This window comes from Cyanistes caeruleus, chromosome 18 (assembly GCF_971803275.1).
Source record: "Cyanistes caeruleus chromosome 18, bCyaCae1.hap1.1, whole genome shotgun sequence".
Lineage (NCBI taxonomy): Eukaryota > Metazoa > Chordata > Aves > Passeriformes > Paridae > Cyanistes > Cyanistes caeruleus.
In genome coordinates, this window is record NC_141718.1 from 2,831,072 (window position 1) to 2,856,704 (window position 25,633).

The following is a 25,633-nucleotide window of genomic DNA, read 5'->3' on the forward strand; positions in this document are numbered from 1 at the left end:
ATTAAGGTGATAACTAATTCAGCTTTTGTTTCCAACATGTATCACATCCTTGTACTCACCTTAAGGCATCCTGGGTGTATGATTTCATTACAAATGGAGCATTCCATTAGCATGAGATTAAACTTGCTCTCCTCCTCTTCCACAGTGTCCTCTTTCCCAGCTTCTCCACACACCAGACACACAGCAGTATGAGGCAGCACCGGCTGTTTATGTACCAGAAAGAACTGATCAAGACATGGCAGACATGGAAACACAAGAGCTCAATGTGCATTTACAGGATCTCATTTCAGAGAGGAGCTAAATAGAGATTAATTGTGCAAACTGACATGAAGGCAAAAAAACCTGATAACAAATTCAGGCTGGGTACCAGACCAAGCTCCACAGGACACGTTTCAGCCAAGTGCCCTCCCCGTAGCAATACAGGTTCAGGGAGCATTACTGGGATGGATGAAAATGCATTTTTGGTGGGTTCCTTGAATCTGTGAGCTGACACAGATATTGGCATGCAAGTCACTTCACCAGTGTACAATGGGAGGGGAAAGAAGCCACCTAGAACACCACTATTCACATCCATTAGTCTCCACAATCCAAGGAGCAATTTGGCAGCTCCCCTATTTTACAGACAGGGCAGACAGATGTTATGGGACTTGGTCCAGGTCTCACAGCAAGCCCACAACAGAACCAAGAACAGACCTTTTCCTGACTGGCAGTCCATTTTCCAGGTCCCTGCTCCCAACCTGAGTACTGTAAAAAGCTCTGCTCATTCAGAAAGAGGATTTGCTCCTGCAAGTGTCACAAGTGAGATCACAGATTTTTTATTTTTTGGTGAGGCAGAAAGGGATCTGCAGCTTCTCACATACCTGTGACCCATGTCAAAGCACTGAATGCTGCTCTAATTAAAAAGACACCTTTTTGCTAATGATTAACAAAATTCTGGTTTGCAGCAATAAGGTATAAACCTCATTACAAAAAAGAAAAGGAAGATCCTAAACTGCCCACAAAGGGAAGTGCAATTGATTAGGCTGCCAGTCCTTAACTATTCCACAGCCAGAGGGCAGAGATGGGGTTTTTCCCTGCAAGGAAAAATCTTGTGGATCTCTTGTGGATGGAGTGAATAAATAAATCCCTAAGAGAATACCTGCACACCAACCCAAATTTCAGAACAGTGCACCCTTCAACAAGTTTCAGGCAGGGGGAAGCCCAGCTGCAGTGAGCCACTGGAGCACAGAGCATTTTACAAACAGCAGTACAACTTCTCTTGCTGGGAGCAAGGGTGTCCAGGCAATCTCCTCTGTGCCACCACTGCCTCTGTGCCACTGAGGGGCTGGAACAGCAGCTGTGCTGTCACGAGTCCTCCCAGCCCCATGCTCCCCTCGCACCCATTCCATGCAGCAGCGTCCCAGGCACTCCTGCTTCCCTGCCTGATGGAACTGGTGATGCAGAGGAGGTTCCTGCTCTCTGAACAGCACTACCATGGGCTCTCTGAAGGATTCTGAGCTTAATGAAAGTCTGTCTAGTTAATATTGTCAGTGTTATTAACCAGAGCAAGAACAATCCCTGAACTGTAGGGATCATTACTTCCATACAGCTTCGGCATCTTGCAGGGTTTTTTTGGCTGGAAGCTGCTGGATAGGTACCACAGCATATTACTGCTGAACTGTAGAGAGAACAAGGGCAAGGCCAACAGGATTGCTTACAGAAATGTGAAGCACCTTGAAAGTTACAACCCTTCAACTCCTAATTTTCTGGGCCTTTGCTGCTTTAAGAGTTTGCAATAATCTCCCTGATATTTGCACCAACCTAGAAAGTGCAGAGAAGTCACTGTCAGTGCATGTGAGTGTGGGGCAAGTAACCAGAGACCCCTGGCTACTTCTGTCCTAACTGAAAGTAGAACTCTAGGCACCAAGAAGGTAAATAAATCTTCAGTGGAAGACAAGAGGGTGACTACACTCAGCTGGAAGAGAACCCAGATCATCTCCAAAAGGCTCAGCCTGTGTTACTGAGAGTGAAACAGCTTAGTATGAAAGTTTCCTTCATCAGTGAGGATGAGAAAGCATGCTGCTGCCCTAATTTAATCCTTCCACTAAAAAGGCAGCATGATTTCACTATTTCTTGCCCCTGGAGAATAATAAATTCTTCATCCATGCTGTTCAATTCATGCCACACTCCAGGAAATCAAGTGTTCAAAGAAAAGACACTTGAGCTGCAAAAGCACTCTGCAGAAAGGTGGATATTCCGTGTACTTTACTGAAAGATCCAGCAGCGCTGAACCCAATCCTCTGTGGCAGGAACAGTGCAGAGCCTGGCACAGGACATGGAGTGAGCTACCAGGAACAACTACTGGAAACCTTATGTGTTTATCAGTTTTTTATCAGTGTCAGGTGAAGTCATTTAATCCCTCCACTTTGGTCATCTCCTAAGAATTAAAAGAAAAACCCTCAAATACTAAGTGAAGGGAACTGTAATGAGAGAAATCGGTATAGATAGGGTGATATTTCAGTTATGAATAAACAACATTCCTTCCCTTAAAAAAACAACAACAAAAGAAACCCGAACCCATAACAACAGCACAAACAAGACCTTCTAAAGAATTAAAATAAAAACTAAAGCTGATTTTCAGCCTTGAACAGAGTCACTGCAGACATGAGACCTGAGAAGAAGCTCCACAAGTCAGCATGGCAGCAACAGATTCAAAAGCTGCTTGAACAACTTAATGGAAGATTAATCTGTCAATATTTGTTAAATAGAAAGCTATTGCTTGTGACTCAAGAAGCTCCTGAGTAATGTACCACGGGAGCCCAGGAAACCGACTGCTGCTTGCCCTGTTCCGATGCTCTTTCCCTGACAGCCATTTCCAGTCCCTGAGGAAGACAAGACCCTGGATTGATGGCCCTCTGCCTCATCCAGATCAGACCCTCTGCTCTATGCCTAAGTAACAACAAACAAATTGAAATTCAGATCTCAGGGAGTCTGGGGCTGGGGTCATCAACACCAAAATCTTGGAGGTTGCCAGTCAAGGATTTTTCACATTCTAATTTATGTGGCTAACACAGTAAAGATGATTGCAGAGCAGCTTTTCTCAGGAAATTCCAACATCCAGACCAAATACACCACTTCATCCTTTGAATCAGAACTTCCCACTCTTCCCCTTTTCCCCCAAATCCCAGAGTTTGAGGGCGATTTGAGCACTGATTTTTGATGTACTGACAATCTCCACTTCTACAGCGCTAAAAGGAAAGCTGTCCTGTTAAGTTTTAGTGGCATTCTGGTTTAAGATTTGTGGAGGATGAGAAGCACTGGGGAAGAAGCTGGGAGGGCAGGGATCACACACTTTTGTCTGATGCACTTTAGAGAGTACTCAGAGCTCCCAGCCCCACACCCTCTCACCCAGCAGACACGGCGGGAGGAAAGGACTCTACAGACGAGCTGCAGGCCCAGGAACACTTACAGCTATGCACTGCCTCATGATGCAGGACTGCTTCATCCTGCCGGGCCCCCCGAACTTCTTCATGTCCTTGCAGAAGTGGCACTCTCCGCACTCTGTCCGCAGACACGCCTCGCACTTGCGGCATCGCGTCCTCCGCCGCCGCGCGCCCGCCGTGCTCCGGTTGGCCGCGAGCTTCACCGCAGAGGCAGCGCCCAGCTTCCCCTTGGGCCGCCCGACTGCCCTGTTCTGGAAGAGACACACACACACAGGGTCAGCTGCACATCCCACAGCCCTGCTGAGCCCTGTGGAAAACTGCTCGGTGTTACTGGAATTATGCACGCACAGGTAACGCTCAGCAGGTAGAGACATACAATCATTCTTAGTCACAAAGGAGTTTCATCGCTTCCCCAAGAAAGGTTGTGTTGTAAAAAGGCACAGATGCCAGGACACAAATGAGAGAACCCAAAGCCAGAGCAAGCCCATTTCAACAGGAGGGCAGGAGAAGACATTTAGGCACAGCTCAACACAAGATCAAATCCCAGAGGAGATGCTTGGCTGAGGTCAATAGATCATCTGTGCCAGTGCTCAGCTCTGGGCTAGAGGTATCTTAGATTTGTGCTCACACTAAGCCAGAAGAACTTCCTCTACTGAAGCCAAGAAGCAGCAAAAGGGATTTGGTGGTTAGGTACAGCACAGAAACACTGAGCCAGTGCCTCAAGCCCCCAGTAATATCCCTAAAAAATCAGGAGAGTATGAACTACTGTCAAGCGATAAAGCAGGAAATAAAACATAAATGCTCCAAAACCCTTCCAAGGTAGCTCCCCTCCTATCCAACACTAGCAAGTGCTCAAAAATAGAACACCAACTGATGATGTGCAAAGGCTAAAAAGGGCATCCCAGGTCTAGATTTCAATGACCTTTAAGACAGAAACTAAAGGAGCATGAAAAGATTTGAAATGATTAGGTTAACTGCAACATATTCACTCTGGACATCCAAATTTCGTGTTCTCATCAGAAACTCCCTGTTATACACAAGAACTTACAGCTCAAGCCAAACATCACTAAATACCATGTAATTGTATGGGGCTAATTATGCAAGAATTGGCTTGGCTCATAGTGTCCCCTGACAGCTTTCTCCATAAAGATGATAATAACAAGACCGCAAAGTTCATCTGGTTTAGCATTTCTACAACTCTTTCATTTTCTGCACATCTCTGCACATGATCAACAGACCACCCAGTTTCACTTTCTGTTCCTGTTGAATTCTGGGCAATCACCAAGGTAGGAGCATCTTGGCTGTAAGGAGCCAAGCAGAAACTCCAGCAGAGTTTTTAAAAGAAAAGATGTGGAAACATTGCACCTGGTTCTACAAAAGCTTCCCAAGTGTCCTGCTGTACAGCCCTGAAGAGAAGCCACACTGCAGTGTATTTGATCTTCCTCCCAGCTGACTTAGCAAAGCTCCAGTGACTTTCTCCAAGCTGCAGAGAAGTGCTGATATTTTAACAGCCTCCATCCCAGGAATCTCAGTGCTGGGAGACAGAAGAAGTCAGGAGCTAGACCCCTTAAGCCTTCTCTCCTACAGACTGACTATCATTACTGAGGTGGGAGAAGACACTTCTTAGTCCATGAGGTTGCAGAGAAGTTTTTAATTGCACTCCTCCGGAACAGATTTTGTTCCGTGTGCAGGTTGAATCTCACCGTGCTGAGTGAACACGGACGAGCGCAGCTTCCTTCCCATCGGCAACCGCAGCAGCCGCCTGGATTTCAGATCAATGTCAGACACTCTAAAGAATAAATATTTACCTTCTAGACCAACTTTCCAGCCTCTCAAGGATAAAGTCGGCTCTGGCAAGACTGGCTTAGAGGCAACCTAGATAAGAGATAATTTTCTTCCTCAGCATGAATCACTCCTCCATTCTATTAGAGTCTCCTTCAGCTAGGAAGGGAGGCGAGACACGAACCAAAGGCTGGATATCAGTGGGAACAAGTTAAACCAAAACATGCACAGCAACCTTGGCAGCTCCCCTTGGACAACAGCACATGGAAGATACTGTGTGAGCACCTGACTCCTGCCTACTGGGAAGCAACATGATTAAGTTTGAGGCAAACAACAGCTATGACACCGTGAGAATGCTGTTTTTAAAATGCTTTCAAGGAAAAATCAAACTCTGTACTTTTCCAGCTGAAAGACAACTCTTGCTTCTGCCACAGCAATATGAGCCAAGTCCTAATTCCGAGGACAACAGTTTAAGTGCCAGGACACTGCAAAGGCACAAGTGATAAAAAGGCATCAGCTTAACACAGAATTTGAGAATCCTAAAAAACCCACAAAAGCAGGAAGCTGGAAGTACAAGAACAAGCCTTGAAGTCAGACCAACACCACACAACTCATATTTTCTTCCAGACACCACCAGAACACAGCAGAGATGCAGACCTCCATCTCACTGTATGGAACAATGAGATTTCTTGCCTACCCAAACCTCTTCACTGTTCGTTAGCAAATTGTATTAGCTGGGTTTGTACTAATTCACCAACCAAACAATCCTCATCCAAGCCACGTTTTCACTCCAGGATGTCGCAGCCAGCAAAGCTAGAGAGGCCTTGCAGGAATTCCCGTTCGTATCTAGTTTCAAGGGGCTCCAAAAGTGGTCGTTTAAAAACCTCCACAGAAGAAAATCTGGCCTGTGGGTTCTTCCCAGAAAGGGGCTGGGATTCAAGGGGGTAGAAGGAGCCTCCAACATGGCTTGGGGTTTATTTAGTACATGGCAGACAGCCAGATAAATTCCAGGTCGATGTTAGTGAGGAGATGCTGCAGGATTTCCAGCTCAAGCTGCAGTTTTACAACATACCAGCCCTGGTAATGAGACTGGGGAAAATCACAGCTCCTGTCCCCATGTCTGCACTGCCACTTGCCACCCTCTCAGCACAACTCCATGGATTTGTCTCATGGCAGGAGATGGCAGCACTCCTTACCCTGGCTTTACCACAGTGCCCAGCAACAGCAGCTCCATGGCCTGAGGCTCAGGGCTGGGTGTCACACCAAGCCCTACTCCAGGTTCTAGGCTGACACAATCTCACTCCTGTGGAGAGGACCCCACCATCTCCTTTCCCAAGGATAAGCACAGCTTGGGCTTGATGACTCTGTAGCCCCCCCACCAACATCTCTGAGAACCTTCAAGGAAACAAAGATTGTACCAAACTTGAAGATTTTTTTTTCCCCTTAAACCTTACCACAGAAGCCAGGGAGCTGAGACAGAGCCTGCCTGGAATACCATCACCAGCCACCCACCGTGTTCTCCAGCATCTTCACAAAAACTGTGCTCCTAACTTCTATGGCCACAGCACATCTTCAAAAGAGAAGCAGGGGGATGCTGAAGTGGTGACAGCCACTCTGCCAAGCTCTCAACAAAGGCAGAGAAGCAGCTGCTGAAATGTACTAGGATTAATATCTTAAATCCATATCTCTATTACACTGAAATCTAGGAAGCTGGTGGACTTGCACTGCCTTATAGACAAGTGAACAGGACATTTTTTTTTCCTTTTGTGGGATTTTTTTTTGTGCTCTCCATATTACTGCTATGACACACAAAGGTAACTGGCTCCTGTTCCCACAGCAGACAGCACCTGGGCACTGGGGGTAAACATGGGCCACCACATGTACTATCTACAAAACCATTTACAAGTCATGAAGTTGGGCTCGCCCTCCCACACCACAGTGCTTAAACAAGCCCACTCCTCCAACAGGAAACGGATTGCAGTGATTTTCTGAAGAGCTGGCCTCCTACAGACCCCATCAAATTCAACATGCTCCTGTTGGACAGCAATTAGGGGACTAGATGGGATGGTCAGTAATTGTCTCTCAACAGGGCTGAGCAGATCTGGGAATAAGCTCAGGTACAACACTCACAGTTCTAAACTAGCCCTGGGAAATGAACTACCTGGAAGCCTCTGCTCAGAGAGTGAGTTAATCATGGTTATGGACAAACATTTGGCTGCTGGGCAGTTTCCACTGCCCACTTACAGGTACTTCAGCACACTTTCACACATCCCAGCCCTGCTCAGTTGTCACTAAAAAAACACCAACCAGGTTCAAAGGACCAGAGGCACTAAGGAAAGGCCTCTGCCCTGAGCACAACCCTTACTGCAACAGAAACATAACCCTGATGTTTACAGCAGCAAATTTCTAACCTTCACAATTACAAAGAAAACTCAAAATACCTCGGGCTAACAAAAACAGCAGGAACACCAAGCTTTGGAGAAAACTGCAAGAGCTATCAGCCATTAAATGTATCCTTAAATAGGTGCTAATATTCCTCAGATGTCCCAACACCAACTGGGATCTGCTGGAGATGTCACAAGGCCAACTTCACATACAAACTCCTCCACCCTAGAGAGGAAGACCAGCTGACCCTTTGACCAAGTGCAGAAGGAGGGAGGTCCTGGTTCTCAAAGCAAAGCTGACTAAGTCTGCAGCCTGGAAACAAGCTCTTCTGCAAGTGGCCTTTACCTGGGCTCAGCTCTTATTCCACTACCCAGCTTCAGTGATCTGCTTAAACTGCTGCCAGCAGCACCAAACCATTATTTCAGACTCAACATCTCCAAGAAAAACTCAGAGACGTGTGGCACTGTTCTGAATGGCTTCTCAGGGGGGCAGGTCAGTGAGACCCTGAAGCACTTCACTTCAACCAAGTACAATCTGAACAGCTCATGTATCTGCTGTGTACTCTCCCCTAGACAAGGTCTTTTATGTGTGCAGTGTTCACTGCTTCAAGGTGCTGTGCCACACAAATATATCCTTGCATTTGCAAGACAGCACTGATTTCCTTCTGTAACACACAGACAAATTCTGATTATTCTCATTTACTGTAGTTAGACCATGTCCACACAAGCACAACAGCACCCTAGGATGAAAATCCAGGACTTGCCAGGTGCCAGTCCTGAGCTTAGAGCTTTATGTGGCACTGCATCCCAATGCAATTGTTTTAACAGAATTAGGATAGCCAAATCTAACTACCACTTGTTTCTTTAGAAGGTCTGATAAATAAACACTAAGGGAAAACAATTTTTTACAGAAGCCACACGCATTAACCCACAATTTGTAACTGCTGTCACCTAAAACACCACCCTAAGGGGGCTGGGTCATAGGCAACACTGGGCACTGGAGACACCCACAGGGTGGCACAGCAAAGGCTTCTGCTCAGTTATGTCTTTGTCCTTTCCCACTGCACCAGAGGTGCATTTTTCCATCCAAACAGGGTGCAAGTTCTGGAGGACAAGACTCCTGTGTGCTGCCCAGGGCAGTGAGCAGCACTGTCCTCTCCTGCTCCAGTGCCACATTCCTCTCCCAGCCTCCTTAGGCAGGGAGCTCTGGTGACTAAAACCCCAGTCAAACTGGCAATTCCCAGCAGTGGTGCAGACCAGGTAACTCTACATTTACCCCAAAATACAGGGGCTGGCCTTGGCTGCCTCTGCCTGTTACACCTCCAGGCACTACACGATCCCAGAACTGTTCAGGTTGGAAAGACCTCCAGGATCATCGAGTCCAACACAACACTACCATGTTCATCACCAAACCATGTCCCCAAGTGCCACATCCACATGCATTTTTAACTCTTCCACAGTCCATGATTGCACCACTTCCCTGAAGAGCCTGGGAATAATCACAACCAAGTCAACAGTTCCTCTGTATTAAACCCTCATGTCTGTTTAGCAATTAACAGAAACCCTTGTCAAAGGAAGAACTTGAGAGGAAGAAGGAAGGACAGGATGATGTAACTGCAGGAATGCAGTGGGGCCAAGGAAGAAGCTGGAGTAAGAGAGCAAAAAATCCCACTGATGCCAGTAACATCCTAAAAAGTTGTATTAACTGAAGAGCACATGCCAACACCACGGATCATGTCTGACTAAAGCACATCTGCCCAAAAATCTGCACATGCAAACTCCAGGAGAGCTGTTCTCCTCTCACAGTGAGTGTTTACAGTTACATCACCATTCTTCAGAATACACTCCTGCTGGGGTGGAGGTGTCCAAGGCCCCTCATTAAACAGCAGCACTGGAAGGAAAGGGAAGGCACTGGAACTTTTTCAATCCCAGCCATCCCAAATCAGCATTAATCCTCTCCAGATGTTTACTGCCACCATCTCTTCCAGTTCATACCTACGAAATTCTCTTCTACCACAACTGAAGCAGCTCCTAGTCACCCTTTCAGGTGACCACACAGAATTCCACTATTGAATCAGACTCATTCCCCACAAGAAAATAGAAAAAGAATAAAAAAGTTTATACTTTACAGGTTCATCTTGGTGTTAATGACACTCCAGCAGCTTTTCTACCACCATAGCAATGTTGTTTAGGGTGTGATAAACTGGCACATCAGTGCAAACACCAGTGCCCCTGTTTATTTTTCCTCTGGTGGTGAGGAGGCAGAAGTTAGGCCTGGAGGGTGGAATAAGATACATTGGCAAAAATATGCTTTGGGAGATAAGCTGCATCAAAAGTAGGAGCTCTTAAAAACAAAGACACCAGTACTTGGGGCATAATGCAGGTTTTTTACTGCTGCATCTGGACAAATCCCCCTGCCCCAGCCAAGGGCAATTTCCTCTGTTTACACACAGTGAAATGCCACTGTCAGAAATCGAATTTCTTCACACCAGGAGAAACACAGAGACCTGGCAGGCTGGGGCAGGTGCTGCCCACCCCAGAGCCCAGGACACAGCCCCAGCACCCACACACTTTCAAGCCCCCAGTCCTGTTGGCAACTACAAGTGCAGCAAGTCCTATGTGCTCTGTGCTGCAAAACCCCACAGTCTTTTTGTCTTCTTAGTTTAGACACAGACCAGGGAAAGAGGAATGAAAGTCAGCATAAAAAGTGACAAAACCTGAGGCTACTTGCAGCATTGAAATTGTGCTGCTCAACCGCACCTTTAGAGGTGAAGCTTTTCACCTGTTACATACAAGGGCTGTCGCAGTAGAAAAAGCAATATAATATTGATTTGACACGTCCTGTGTAGAAAAATAGGGTAAGCAGACATTAAAGCAGGTCTGTATGAAAATACAGCTGGAGCTACATGAGGTGTTTTACCACTGGAACAGTTCTGAACAGAAAGGAAAACATTCCACAGGTCTTTGGTACATAGGTCACTACGTTATAGTTCAGGATCAGACCAAGATTCTTAAGAAACTCCAAAAGAAAGATTTCCCCTGTCTTGCATTAATTTCTGTTTTAAACTTCTAAGATACAAAAATGCTATAAAAGCCTCAGGTTTTTGAAGAGTTGAAGAATCCCAGAACATGACCAACTTTCCAGATTCATCCAGCAAGAACCAGTACCTCCAAGTAGCAATTTCACAGCTGGTACAATACAGCTGAGACCAATCTGCTCTCCCAAGCATTAGCTCTTTTTAAAAAGTGTGCAGTGATTGCACCAAGACACAAACACAAATGGAAAAGGCCTGGCATGAGAAAAAATTTAAGAAAAGGACTGGGACATTTAACTGCTATGTCTGGGAGCATAGCAGTGAACTCAGCAGCAGCACAGGCCTGCACATTCACACAATCCTCAGAATTAAGTAAAGGATTAATAAAGTTACTCATCCAAACCTCATCTTAGGTTCTTGGACTGATGCTACACCTACATTGTGTCCCCCCTGCATCACATCTGCCATCCCTGGGGAGCACCCAAGGCACACCACCACCCGAAACTCTTTTTTAGCCATTTTCTATGTGCAATTCTGAACCAAAACAAGGTAAAGTTGCTCAAAACAAGATGGGTTTTAGAAGATAGTCTCAACACCTGGACTACGTAGAAACTTGTCTCTAAAAACAAAATATTAGGCTATTTTAAAGAGCTAAACACCTCAAGTTATGAACAAAACTATCAAGTTTATGTTTAAATTGCATACACATGTTTAATACTATTCCTGGTGCATTTTTAATTGCTTAGGCAGTTCTTAGAGAGTAAAATACGCAATCTAGAACATATGTTCTGGATTATTTTTCACAGATTACTTCATAAATTCAAAAAGTTTATTCTCCTTCCCCCACAGGGAAAAAAAAAAAAAAAAGCCTTCAGAGAATAAAGCCTGCAAGTATTAATAAAAGTTCTCTTTTCATTTCGGCACACATCCTTCTCTTTCTTCTACATCCCTCGTCCCTGGGAATGGAAAGGAGGCTTTGGCTATAAATCAAACCAAGACAAGGTAGCCAGGCTCAGCATCAGACTCTCCCCCAAGTCCCGCAGCCCTCTCAGCTATTTGAGGAATCTTAATAGGAAAAAAAATAACAATTCTGCCGCGGACAGGGCAGCCCCCGAGAGGCAACAACCACCCGCTCGCGGCGCGTTCGGGGCCCACGGAGGTGCCGAAGTGGCGGTGCCCGGGGCGCCCGCGGCGGGCGAGGCCGAGCGCCCCGGGCCGGCCCCGCGGAGGCTCCGCGGCCCCGCCCGGCGCGGCCCCTCGGCGGGCGGCGCTGCCCCGGGGCCGCTCCCGACCCCACATTGTTCCCGTCCCCGCGGCCGGCGCGGCGCTGCCCGGCCCGGCCTCCTCCCCTCCCTTCCCGCTGCAAACTTCGCCGCCCGCCCCGGACCTGCTCCGGCCCCAGCTCGGGCCCCGGCCCCGGCTCGGGCTCCGGCTCCGACTCGTAGTCCTCCTCGTCGGCGCTCGCAGACATGGCCATGGCTCATGGTGGGCCCAGGCGGAGCCGAGCTGACATGGCTGGAGCGGCGCTGCTGGCGGAGCCCCGCTCCCCGCACACACACACACACATGCAGGAGGAGGAGGAGGAGGAGGAGGAAGGGGGGCCGTGCATATTCATGCCAGGCAGCCAGGAAGGGGCTGGCCCTGCCGGCACGGCCAATCGCGGGCCGCTTCCACACCGCCGGCCTGCGGGGACAGCGGGCACCGCGCGGCCGGGGCACCGCGGCCGCCCCCCGCACACGGCGCGGCCGGGGACGGGGGGCTCGGCCGCCCGGCCGGCAATTAGCCCCCCGCCGGTAATGAGCCCCGCGGTGTGCCGAGGGCCGGCGGGGGCGGGCCGAGGCTCGGGTGTGCCGAGCGGCGCTGGGCGGGGAGGATGCGCGGCCGCCCGCGGGGCGCTCGGCGCTGCTCGGGCTGCTCAGACAAAGGAGACGCGCACAGACACACACAGACACACACACAGGCACAGACACACACACACACACACACACACACCCCGCACCGCGATACCTGCCCGCTCCCCTCCCGCCGCGCGGGGCGGCCCGCCAGAGGGGAGCCTCCAGCCCTGGCAGAGGAAGGCACCGAGCAAACTTCCAGATTGCAAGCGGCAGAACCAGCGCCGGGAAAAGAGGCGACCCGGCTGGTGGAGCTGCTCGCATCTGGCCTCACGTTGCTCCTTGTGCCGGCACCCCCTCTTTGACTTGGTCCCAAGGAACCATTTCTAGCCCCGCTCTGATCATCCTGCCCCTCTGCTGGGGCTCACAATGAAATACCCTCCCCGTAGTGTGACATGTTACACATCGCTCAGTTGGGGACCTGTTCTGGATCCAAAGGTCCCGGGGCTAGCACCTCCACATGGACACCGCCTTTGCCCTCCAGAACCTGAGGGTCACAGGCCTGTATTTGAGTGCCGGAGATTTAAATTTCCCCTTGGATTTATGGGCCTGCTTTCAGGGGAAATCCCGATTCCACTCAAGTTGTTAGGATTTTGCCTCCGGCTCCTACGCCCACAACACAGAATTAAACATGAGATTAAATATTTGCATGTGCTGAGCAACCAAGAAGCCATAAAGAAGCACATCTAATGGTCCTTGCATCAGGATTTTTGCCAAACTAGTTTCAGCTCGGTTCCCTGGACTGAATTACCACACGGCACAACCGCTTTGGGTAGCTCAGAAGAGGCAGCAACAGGCAAGAGCTGGCATGGGAGCAAGCAGCAACACAGCCCGTGTGACACCAGGAGCCACACCGAGCCTGGTCCCTCAAGTTAAAGTAACAAAACACAGTCAAACTTTCAACACATATTTACAGGCAACTGCTGATAAAGCCACGTGAATCGTGCCATTGTGCCCCTTCCTTATTTTCAGTACATTAAATACCCATTGTATTCATCCTCTTGCCAAGTGATGGGTAGGTGATGGTCCTGCTCATCTACCAGGATGGGAGCAAAGCATTTATTCACAACACACAATGGGGCTCCCAGAAGGTGATGGGATGTGCTCAGCCTGGCTCCTCAGGTTTCTCTCTTCCCCCTATTGTGTTCCTACACAACCAGGAGCAGGAGCAGGAGCAGACGAAAGCTGAGGCACGAAAGGCATGTGCCTAAGGCCTTGGCTTTCAGAATCACAAGGCAATATCAGAATCCAATGTTTTCTAGAGGAGGGAGGATGAGGGGGATGCATCTAATGACAGGCCTACAGAGGAGAGTTTTAAACCACGAGCAAGGCCTTGGCTACAGCCGTGTTTGTGGTGCCATAATACACCTGGCCTGCAGCAGCAGGAGGACAGATGACATCCAGAAGGAAAATGCCTGGTCCCACACCTGCCCGTGAGCACACCAAGTCTGCACTAGCCCGGTTCCCTTCGAGTCTCTCTGTAACCTGGCTCGCACTTGTCTGTCCCTCCGGCCTTTTGGCTCCGTAATCCAGACAGGAGAAAAAAATAACTTGTGACATCCCCCAAGGACAATCCACCAGTCACACCACGGCGAAATGTCATTCACAGCAAATTTAATCATGACAGAGATCATCCTACTCCTCTCAATCTGCAATGCATTCCAACACTCCTGGTGTTGGCATTGGCTTCTCTGGGCTGCAGGAGGCTCCTTCCCACACCATCCTCACCCCAGAGCCAGCCCTGCCACCCCAGAGCGTGGCCACGCTGCCCAGCACCACAAGTGCCAAGTGAGCTCTAATTACAGAGCTGGAGTTAGGAGGGAAGGCTCACACATGCCAAGATCTTGGAATGATTTCCAAACGCTAGGTAAACTTTGCCGAGATGGTGTTTAAAAAAAAGGGATAGGGTGTGATATAAAATAACAAATTTGGAATCAGCAAGGGGGAAACAACACAATAAAATAATTTTTTTCTGATTATAATTGCTCTCAAAAAACCTCATCCTGTACAAGAGCAGCTAACCATTCAAAGAATATTTAATACACAGAAGGAACTATTAAGAGAGCATTTTCCAGCTCAATTCTTTCAGCTTGTCTACACTGGAGAACACTAAATTACAACAAATAGTGAGCAATCCTTGTCTGAACAGCATCTAGCTGCCCAGCCTGGTGGAGTTTACAACAACAAATAAGCAGCAGTGACCCCAGTCCTGCCTGCAGTGGCAGAACTGTGTCCATACTTCAGCTTAGTGCGATACAGTTCAGTAATAAATAACATCCTTAATTACGCTGCTGAATGAGCCATAGTGAAAACTGCATGAAAACAGACAGCACCTTCTATTTTGAACTGTTGCTTTGATTGCACCTCACCTGAAGTCATATATAAGTCTCATCAATATCATAATCTTCTCCACAGAAACCAATTATGTTGTCACAAACTGAGACAATAACCTCAAGCGAAGAATAAACAGCAGGAGCAGATGAGTGCCAAAGAACCAGATTTTATTCTCATGCAAATATCCTTAAGTAGTAAAACCAAGCTGGGGGAGGACGACTACAACCCCTGTGCTGTATTCACTCACTCCTGAGCATCTCCTGTACCAACAGATTGCAGCTGCTGCTGCCAGCGCTGAACAGGATCCGTGTTTTCCTATTACACACCAGAGTTTATGGTGCTCAATAATGAAGTGAAATCGAGTTTTTTATGTGGCACAAACACACTTTTGATTTAACCTTCCCTTGAAACTTTTTATGCACCTTTACAGAGTATTATATTTAGCTGGTATTAGAAAAAAAATATTTCACAGAAACTATTAGACAAACAACCTCAAGCTGGTTGATATGCAAGTCCTTGAAAAAAGATGTTATGATTTGAGCTGCTGCTGCTGCTTTCTGCAGGCCAGCACATAGGTTTTTGTAAAGGAAACCCACTGAGATGTTTATGAATCACAATTATTGACCTGTATCAGAATAAGAGAGTTACCTAGTAGCTTTCTAAGGTTCATTGTTTTGGTGTAAGTGTCTATTCACATGAAATATGATCTTAACTGTTGGGCCTGGGCAAATTTCATGACACTTTTTTCAAGAGTTTTAACCAATATTTCAGTTGTATTCTCAACACTAGCAGTGACAGTCTGACAGCCTAAATATCCACCATCTTACTACTTCCCATCTACTTTATCTGAACTCTGACACAAGAGTTGTCATCACATGCACAGCATATCTGTCACAATCTTTTCAATAAAGTCTGATTGATCACCCTTAGATCAAATAAAGTAACACAAGATGAAATAATGTTGACTGCTCCCTCCATGCAATGCTACTGCTCATACTTCCCTAACCAGTGTCCAGCACTGTTCTGGGAGAGCCAAAGGCAGCAAGGGCTGTACAAACAGCTCCTGGAGGACACAGCCATGGGCTACTGCAGCAGAGGAGCAACACCCAAATAAGCAAGAGCCTAGAGAGAACTGCTGACAGGAGCTCACTCATAAACCTTAAAACCCAAACAACCCTCCCCAAACCCCAACACCCTGTCATCTTTAAAAAGTAATAAGTAAGACTGCAGAATGGTGAAACACGGATTTCATCTATCACACAAGACAGACTCTTCTCTGCAGGAAGAGCCATGACATGATTGCAACTATCCACCAAGGAATTAGGGAAATCCTGCCATGCTTCCTTCCACAGAGCCTTATGGCATGAAGTGTTTCCACAGCACAGTTTGTGTCTCCAAGAGCCATGCTCTGAGTACATGCAAAAACCAGTGAAGGAGGCTCCTAAGAAGATAAGCAGTGACTGCCATGGAGGAACATGCAAATAGATGTGGCTGAAAGAGTGGATTAACCGGAATAGGAAACCTGCTTTCCTGCAAGAGGCTCCGAGTGCTCTGACACACAGCACAGAATGCTGGGAGACACTCAGCTGTGTCCAACGTGTGGGCAGCAGCCTGAAAATCCAGAGACCAAACCCAAACACATGGTAAGCAAAGGAAAAGCTCAAGTGCAGTTTGCCTATGAGGGCTCATTGCTCATTGTCATCACCTACAAACTTGACTTGGATTTGTGGGGAAACATCCAGGACTAACATGTAAACCACACTAGGCTAAGACTCGCAGCTGCTTTGCTTTTACTGGAATTCACCCATATATTTTTCTATATTGGTTATTTTCAAAAAGGAGAGCACTGCTGGTCCCTCTTCTATCTGGTCCACTGGTGCCTGCGGGAAAGTCCTGAAGTTGAAACCAGCCCTCATTTATATTCTCAGCAGACTGTAATTTCAATGTGCTGTGGAACTAAGAGGAAGCCATCTTCTTGGGGACAGAACATACAATTCAATTTTGTTCTGAAAAGTGCATGCAGGATTAATATCCATAATTGCACGGCCTGTACTGTGGAATGACAAACGCTTTTCCCACTGCTCTGCCAATGTGCTTCGATCCAGAAACAAAACTATTAACTTCCAGATACGTAACTCAAAGCTTGGATTGTTCTGATGTTGGGGTGATGGAGAGCAAAAGGATGTTGGAAGACTTAAGCCAGGTTCAAACCTTAGCTTCTGTTGGCCAGCTCCACAATAAACGTAGGTCAGGCTCCTGGGGATAAAATCTAAGATTATCAACTCATTTCACATGGACTATCTGAGGAAAAGGTCTTAAGACTACAGGAGTTTTCATCAGCACTTTTACTGTCATGAAATAAAAGGAAAGCTTCTGTCTTGAAAAAGGGTAGTCAAGGCGTAGTTGGAAAAAATTCATATTACTGAATATTCGTGTCTGTGGTAGAAGAATGACAATGGGGAGGAATACATAAATCTTCTTGTGTGATACCTGGAGCACAACAGTTGGAAAACAGAGATGTCTGTTCATTTTTTTTCCAATCCATTTAGATTTCTAGTCAGAGTCAAAATGGCTCTAATTTACCTCTTTGATGTATTCATCACATAAAGGCATTGGTCAGATTTCAAAGCAAGTGGCTGAGAGTTGATAAGAAGTGAAAATATTAAGTCAAAGATGGAAGATTAAGAAGGTGCTCATTCAAGTCCTTGCTATTTATAATTACTCCCTGAAGGGACACAATATTTCAAGTACAGCCTCTTGAGGTGAGAAATAATCTGTCAAGTCACCAGACAAAGGTTTTAGGAAACTACTGAGGCAATAGTGAAGCTCTTTTGTAGAGTGGGTTGGGTTGGAAGGGACCTTCAAGACCACCCAGTTCCAGCCCCCCATGGCACGTTAGGTATGATGCACATCCACCAAACCATGGAACTCCTCAGGTCTGCACCGAGTTACTGCACAAACAGATTTGTCTGGAGGACTAATGTGTGTAAGAGCCTGAAACAGCACTCAGAAAAATAAACAGGTCAGGCAAGGAGCTCCTTCCTGGGCAGTGCTGCCCTGGGAAAGCAGAGGCTTGACAGGAACTCCCAGCAGCTTCAACAGCTTTCACTCCTTTGCACAGGACCCCGAGAGACCTCTGGTTCTGGTGCATCAGGTTTTATTCCTGCCTCCAAGTGTACTTAGCAGGGGAAGGCCTTGGTTTTGTATGTGTACAGCTACTGTGGGAAGTCCCCTAAAAAAGAATATCCCCCAAACCTCAACTATGTGGTTTTGTGTCTTAATAGATTTGTCAGGAGCAAGAATTGGAGTATTTTTCTTGAATACATTTCAGCTCTCTCCTAGCACATGGCATCTACTATCCTACAGTGTAAAAGAACACAAATTATTCAAAATTATTTAAATCACTGATTCCAATCACAATTTAAATCAGTAAAGAGAAACACAAATTTAAATTGATTTAAATCCCCATTTTCTTTTGTACTTGTGTTATTTTCTGGGAGACGAGTAATTATTAGCATCTGATAACTATGAAGAAATGCCTGATTTGCAGTAGATTATGAACTTTATAATCAGGACTTTTTATCAACAAAAAGGATTCACAATACACACATATTTGTATATGCAAATCTCCTTGCAGACTACTGGCATTTAAAATTGTTGTTGACACCAAACAGAGTTCAGGCTCTGCTGTGTGGGATCGCTTCAAACACCTTTAAGCTGGTGCCTGGCAAGAATGAAATGTGACAGTTTAAATCTCCTTTTTGCTCCAGCGCCACTTGGAATGACTGATGGAAAACTTATTTGAATCTCAACCAGAAAAATACACCATACAACAACTTACCCAGAATCTCAACCAGAAAATACATCACACAACAATTTACACAGAATTGTTTGGTTGTCTTATTTACCTTTATCTTTTTTATCCTTTCCAAGTTTTTTCTAACACCAGATAGACTCGATTTTTACTTTAATTCCTAAGTGCTTGTTTTTAATTGTCAGTATGTGCTTTCTAATACATTTGTATTCCCACAGGAAGTTCCCTGAGTAGATCTCCAAGGAACTGGCCTGTCTTTTGGAATCTGGCAGATTTTTCCCACTGCTTCTACATGGAATGCTGCTTTCCTGGTGGTAGCCCCAGGCAGGCTCCTGAAGCTGATGCTGGTTTGATGTTGTGCCATTTGTACGTGCTCAGATCTGTTTCAGACACCACTCTGGTTAAAAAACACTAATTGCTGTAACGAGTCCCTCACTGCTGCTGCTTCTCTGGGTGGAGCTGGCCCAGTGATAGCTATGGCAGGAATTCTTAGTAAGCAAGCAAGTAAAAACTGGAAGCACTTATTCAAAGGTTTTCAGGAATGTTCTTTGTCCACCTCACACCTCTCCCCCTGAACTGAAAGAAAGCCTGATACAAAACAATGCTCAACACTTCTGAAAAATCACATTGGTTTCAAGTTAATCAGAACATTCCATTTTACATGTTACCCCCTAATTTTTGCATACAGATGAATTTATTGTGTCCACTGATTCTTAGTCCATTTACTTACTATTTCTTAGGTTTGATCCAATGCATAATGTCATATAAAATTGAATCCATAAATAAAGGAGCTCTGTTACTAAAATCTGGTAGATTATCTTCTCTTCCCAGCACTTTTAAGGTGAAATACCAAGAAGAGGGAAAAAGTTTCCTTGCTGGAAATGGTGGCAGACATGTGAAAGTACATAGGGACATCTGTGGGGTCCAGATCTGGAAATGGTGGCTAATCCCACTGACCTTGATTATCTAAAATACAGGTTCATTAAAAAAATCTACCACATCCACCCTCACCTTAAAACTATCTAGAATGGAACTTGAATAGAGAAAAAAAATAAAAATAAAAATAAGCTCAAGTGTATGGTTTTTGTACCAGAAAAGACTGAACTGACTTGTGATTTTCATCTTGGGAATAGGGGAAAAAAATACTGAAACACAATAATGGGGACATAAAAAAAATCCTTGACAGCAGAGATGAACAAGAGACCTCATTCAAATTTCTCAGAATGCATGATACAGAAGGCATGAAGTGTATTTATGATATTAAAGGACAGATCTGAAACAACATAAGGAAGTACTTATCTACACAGAGCTTTATTAAACCGCAGGGGACACTGGCACAGGATGCTGAGGAGATCAAAAAGATCAACAGGTTCCACAAATTATTAGGTAAATTCACAGAGAGAAAAAAATTCTACCAGGGGACACTGAGCAGAAAATATGAAGATATAATCTTCCATCTTAACAGGGAAGATAAACAAAGGGAATCTCTGAATTTCTGCTTTTTTCCTACAACTCCTTTAACAGCGGTGACGGCACCACCAGGAGCAGGACAGTGCTGCAAGGACTGTGGGCTGGTGGAACATGACTTTCCTCAGCCACAGGAATCAGCCTTTTTTGCTCTGCCCCTCACAGATTAGTTTGTATGAGTTAACCCTTCTTTTTCAGATCCATGGATGTATCTGTAGAATTCTACACAAAGATTTCTAGTAAAAATAATGGGGTACAAACTGAACTGCTGTAGGACAGAAGTCACTAGTGACAAAAATCAGATGCTGCCATCCCAGAAGGCCCCTTTCAATGTGATGCCCACCCATGACCACCCCAACCCCCTCAAAAAAACCATCCTGAGGGATGCCTTCCCTTTTATTTCAATGATTGCTTTTTCTTCCTGGTTTTCATGCTCTGATACAGAGCTATGAACATTATTTGCATTGCCAATTGCAGGCAAACTGGTGTTTTAAAAAAACAATAATCCGATCAAAGTTTCAGTTTGTGACCTTTACTAATTAATATTAACATTAATAGGAATATTACCATTTCCTTATTATATTTCTCAGCTATCTTCTTTTAAAATCAACAGGTTAAAATTACATGGAGAAACAGGCATCATAGAAACAGCCACATACTGCAGCACTGTTAACCAGCTACTGAAAATTACAGCTCCATCTCCTGCTCACAGCCAGACCTAAATATATTTGGACACTCATTCTCATTGCAAATGCAGTGGCTTTAGTTTTGTGCCAGGTAAGAGAGATGAGAATCCAGCTCCCAGTCTGCATTTCTGACTCTTCACAGAAAAGGAGAGTCCAAACATATTTTAGTTCTGTATAGCTGCTCTTCATAGACAACTAAAGATCTTTATCACGATAAAAACAGAAGGCACTGCCACAGAGTGTAATTACATGCTGCTGGAGTTGACTGTTTTCTTCCAGAAATAGGAAATGGTTTGAAAAACGTGGTTTCTGCTTGGGCCATATTCTGAGTTCCTTAAATAAAATACTATCCCTAATTCCTGTGCAGATAAATGGGAACTCTGGTACTGCAGGGCTGAGTAACTCACAGGAATGGGTTTCAAGACAGGGCTTGGCAGTCACCAGCTTCCTGCACCAGGGACCAGCTGTGAGCTGCTACAGGGCAAAATCAGGCTCAGGCTCTGTTCACACCACCCAAAAGTTTATGTCCCAGGGATGGGGTAGAAATTGATTGGGAAGATTTCTGGCTTCTCTTTAGTTGCTGAAGAACCCAGCACTTGAAGGCAGCACGCCCTGTGGAGCTCTTCCCTTCGGACAGCATCGCACAGCGGGATTTGGTCAAAGGCTGGATTTGATGATCATTAAGGTTTTTGCAACGTTAATGACCCATGATTGCAACCCCCCAGATAACACTGAGCCCTGCACCAAGTGAGGACAGGCCGGTGCTGCACAGCTCCCGGCACAGGAACAGGATGGGGGTTGCACATCCACAGCTGCATCCGCGCCGGCAGCCAGTGGGAAATGTCCTGCCTGAAGGTACAGAAACTGTCAGCCAGCCATCAGGACAAGCAGGTTTCAAATATCCACTCAGTCCCACATTCCTGATTCCTTCAACAAGCCTAAATTAGGGTTGTTGTACATATCCTAAGACCCCTGGCACTGGCATATTTTCTCTTACTGTACAGCTAAAAGAAAAAGACATTTCTTGCTTCTTCTGAAACAGAGTTTCCAAAGGGGTGGGAAAAAAAAAAGATGCCTAAAGGAGAGTAATTATTGTGCTAAATAATTATCAACAAATTATAAGAAGTACAAGCAACTCAAAATAGCTCCACAAAGATGAGTAAATATGATCTGAAGAGGTATCTATGAATCACACTCCATCTCTCTTATTACCACAAAATAATAATGGTTCATACATTTTACTAGAGAACTTTCCACTGAAGATGCCAGGGATCTTTATAAACATTAATTTTACCCCTCAGCCTCCCAGATGGGAAGCCCCATCTCCACCAGGGAAAGGCCAGGAGCAAGAATGTGCCATTCACCTCACACGACACCAGGTGCTGCAGCAGAGCTGGGAACAGTGCAGACCCCGGCCTCCCATTTTGTGCACTAACCATAAGATCATCAAATGTCACCCAGTTATTCCATCTACTCACTAAACCAGTGCTGATTATTACTTCTGTTTCTTTTCCCAGACAATCCCTCTCTTTTTCAGAGAGTGACAGCCCCAAATGCCTTTGGAAGAGGTGGACAGAGCGTGGCACCACTGCAGGACCACGACACATGGACGGGTCTTCCCTGGTTCAGTGTCCTGCCCATTACACCTCATCATCTCTGAAGTGGGATTTGAGGTGAATGAACATATTTCTTCCTTCAAGCAGCTGTTCTGCAGCTCTGTGCATGCTGCTCACGTCACACTCCCAACACGTGAAAGAAACCGACTCCGTTTTAAAGGGAAATATTATTTGCTGCTTCGATAATCGCTCAGGTTATCAAAGGCACATTCTTTCAAAACCAAGTCAGTGTAACCAAGCTCGACCTTCCTCAACTTGGATTACTTACACAGACACTCTCTGTCCCTATTCCAGGGACCTCTGACTTTAGTCAGGGTTCTCTCCCTCTGCTCTTTGCTTTTCTCACTCCATCCCTTTTCAGTACTTGCATCTCTCCTAATCCTGCTCTCTCGCCATTTCTAGTCTCTTCCCCTCCTTTCTTTACAGTAATTTCCATTTTCTTTGAAATGTTTTGGCATTTAATGCTGGCTTTATTCTTCCTTCTCCATCTGCTGCTCTTGTCTTTCTAAATTTCTTCTGGAGCCTTCTCTCAGGAGAAAGCAAGAGAGATGTACTCTGTTCCATGAACTGCTTCATCTTTCTGGATTTTAGTTCCTTTCTTTTCCTTCATGGCTTGGAATCAGACAATCCTGTCCTTGAAAGCTGATAGCAGCTGAAATGTCTCCTTGCAGCCCCACAGTAGTGGGTATTGTGCTGTACTGGATCTCCTGCTCCCTCTGAACACAAAGATCTCAGGAAAGCACAAGGGAATATCTGCCATTTCTTCTATAAATACTACAAGAGCAAGACTGCAGAAAGCAAAATTACTGGTAGATTTTACTCCCCTGCCTTGTGCTCAACATTTGTGGGATCTTCTGGCCATGGAGACTTGCTCCACCAGCTACAATCCATTTTCCAAGGGAGTTTCCCCCTCCCTTAGGGTTTTTCTTCTCTGTAAAATCTTCTATTTCATTATCAGGGCTTACAGGGAACAAAGGAGAAATAACCAAGCTTAACTACTAAAACTGCTTTTAGACAAATCTCCCCTATATTGTCTTTCCCACAGATTTTAATTTGGGACTCAAAGGCTCAGCTTTAAAACATCTCTTCCCAGCCTGTTCACTTGGCCTCTGTTCCCAGGAAGGGAAATAGCTGGAACATGGAAAATGACAAGGACATTTGCCAATTAGAAGCACAACAACAAATTTCTCTTGGGAAATGTTCAGCCCTATCTGCAAGTGTACCTTTGAACTAAAACATAAGACATAACACAAACTGATCAGAGATTAAACAAAGCAAATATGAAGAGAACGGTGAAAGGATTTTTTCCTGCTATCAATTTTTGTTTATTTCCAAACTTCAACCTGAAGTCTGACTTTCTGTAGAAGTTTTCCTTGTATTTGTTATTAACAGGTATGTTTGATATTGTCATACCAGCGGGAATGATGCCTCCTAAAAGTTTTTGCTTTCAGAAAGGCAGAAGGAATATAAACACCTGAAAAAAAACCAAAACCCCTTGCAGCCAGCAAGATGGAGATTTTGCAAAAAAAGGTTAAGATTTAAGTCACAAAAATGACATATCCTTTACAGCTGCAGTTACGTTGCCAATACACAGAAATAAAATAGAAGAAATGAAGCATTTATCAAGGTTCCAAAATAAAGTGAACAAGAACATTAACAAATGCCAAAGCTTATAAAAGCCTCAAAGCATTCAGATCCTCCCTTCTCTCACAAGCTCAAAAGGGAGTCAGTTTTTCCTTAGTTTTCTCTTACATGTTTCCCACACCACCTTTTCTCTGGTCACAGAGATTTTGCTTTATTCAATGCCTAAAATATACCTGAACATGGAATGGGCAACAGCCATAAAACCAGAGGAGTGGAGAACCCCACACCTATTTCTTCAGGTTTTCCACTGTTGTTTCTAAACCAATGTTTTAAACACAGAGCATATCCTCATGGATTTATTACAAGCTAAAAGGGAAATATGTATTTAACAGGACACAATTCCTGAAATGTGCTGAGCTAAAACCCAAAAAGAGACCAAGAAGGAACGTGATGTGCTCATCCTGCCCTGCTCTCCTCTGGCAGTTCCATGTTTATGGTCTCCTACTTCCCATCTGCAAACTGCAAATTCTCGTGGCAACACGTGCCATAACAAGTTCACCAGCACAAAAAGTGAGAACTGAGTGAATTCTCTTCCCTGATAATTATTTGAAAGGTATCTGCAATGATAACAACGACAGATTTTCAGATTGAAGCCTGATTTAAGCTGACCGACCCCTTCAGCATTTCGAAAGAAATATTGGATTATAAAACTAATTCAGTGAAAAATGAAAGTAAAAATAGAAGCGATGAGACATCTTCTAAATAAGCAAAGCTGCTTTTACAGCGTGCTGAATAACTGGAGTGTGGTAAACATACCACTGTTATAAATAACAACCAGCCTTTTGACATTGTTCTTTCGTTAATTATTTCAAATTCTTTTATCAGCCTTAACAAAGCAAACCTCATAGTTCTTCTGCAAAGTGAAAATAATTACTCCCATGTATAGGAACAAAAATTAGGATATAAGGGCAGAAAACAGGGCTTCAAAGTTACAGTGGCACATTGTACAGAGCACTCAGGAAGTCTCGTAGTGTAAGAGAAAAATCATCCTCTCCTTCAGACAAGAGTGCTCCCTAATTGACTGATTTGTGGTTTACACATCATTTAATTTTACACAAAATGCATCAAAATTTTTAGATTTAACCATATTTAGTAAACAATCAGGATGTATCAAAGTTATATACTGGTAAGTAAGACCCAAACAAATTCTTTCCAAATGGAAACTCTGATTTCTCCCTGCTAAGACACGTTCTTGTTTTGCTACAAGTCTTAATCACAAAACAATTAAAAGTAACATTTTGTGTTAAAAATGCTAGCAGCTATCAGCTGATAATACACAGCACTTTGTCAGATTATAGATAAATAAACACCAGGCCACACACAATGGGTAGTAAGTAATTGTGTCTCATTACCTTTGTGGTCTTCTTGGGCCAGCTGACCACAGGGACACCCGAAATGGCAAGATTTTGGTCATCATCAGCGTGTTCCTTCAGTATGTTCTGTTGCAAATGGAAAGGCCTTTATTAACCAGAGAAACATTTTTCCAACTCAAGAGTGCAGAGACCTACAGAAGAGAATACTCTGCTCTCATGGCAGAGTGACAAGATCTCTGCAAGT

The 25,633-nt window shown here is 45.2% G+C and overlaps 1 protein-coding gene across 7 annotated transcripts in view; it reads right to left on the reverse strand.

Annotated features, from left to right (window-relative positions):
• KDM2B (lysine demethylase 2B) overlaps positions 1–25,633 on the reverse strand; it is a 106,962-nt gene that overhangs the window by 13,496 nt on the left and 67,833 nt on the right. For all 7 annotated transcript variants that reach the window (XM_086855359.1, XM_086855360.1, XM_086855358.1 and 4 more), the window contains 3 exons: positions 25,429–25,515; positions 3,449–3,673; positions 60–203 (listed from right to left, as the gene is read on the reverse strand). In XM_086855359.1, coding sequence (XP_086711485.1) covers positions 60–203; positions 3,449–3,673; positions 25,429–25,515 — 456 coding nt within the window. The remainder of the gene's footprint in view (positions 1–59; positions 204–3,448; positions 3,674–25,428; positions 25,516–25,633) is intronic.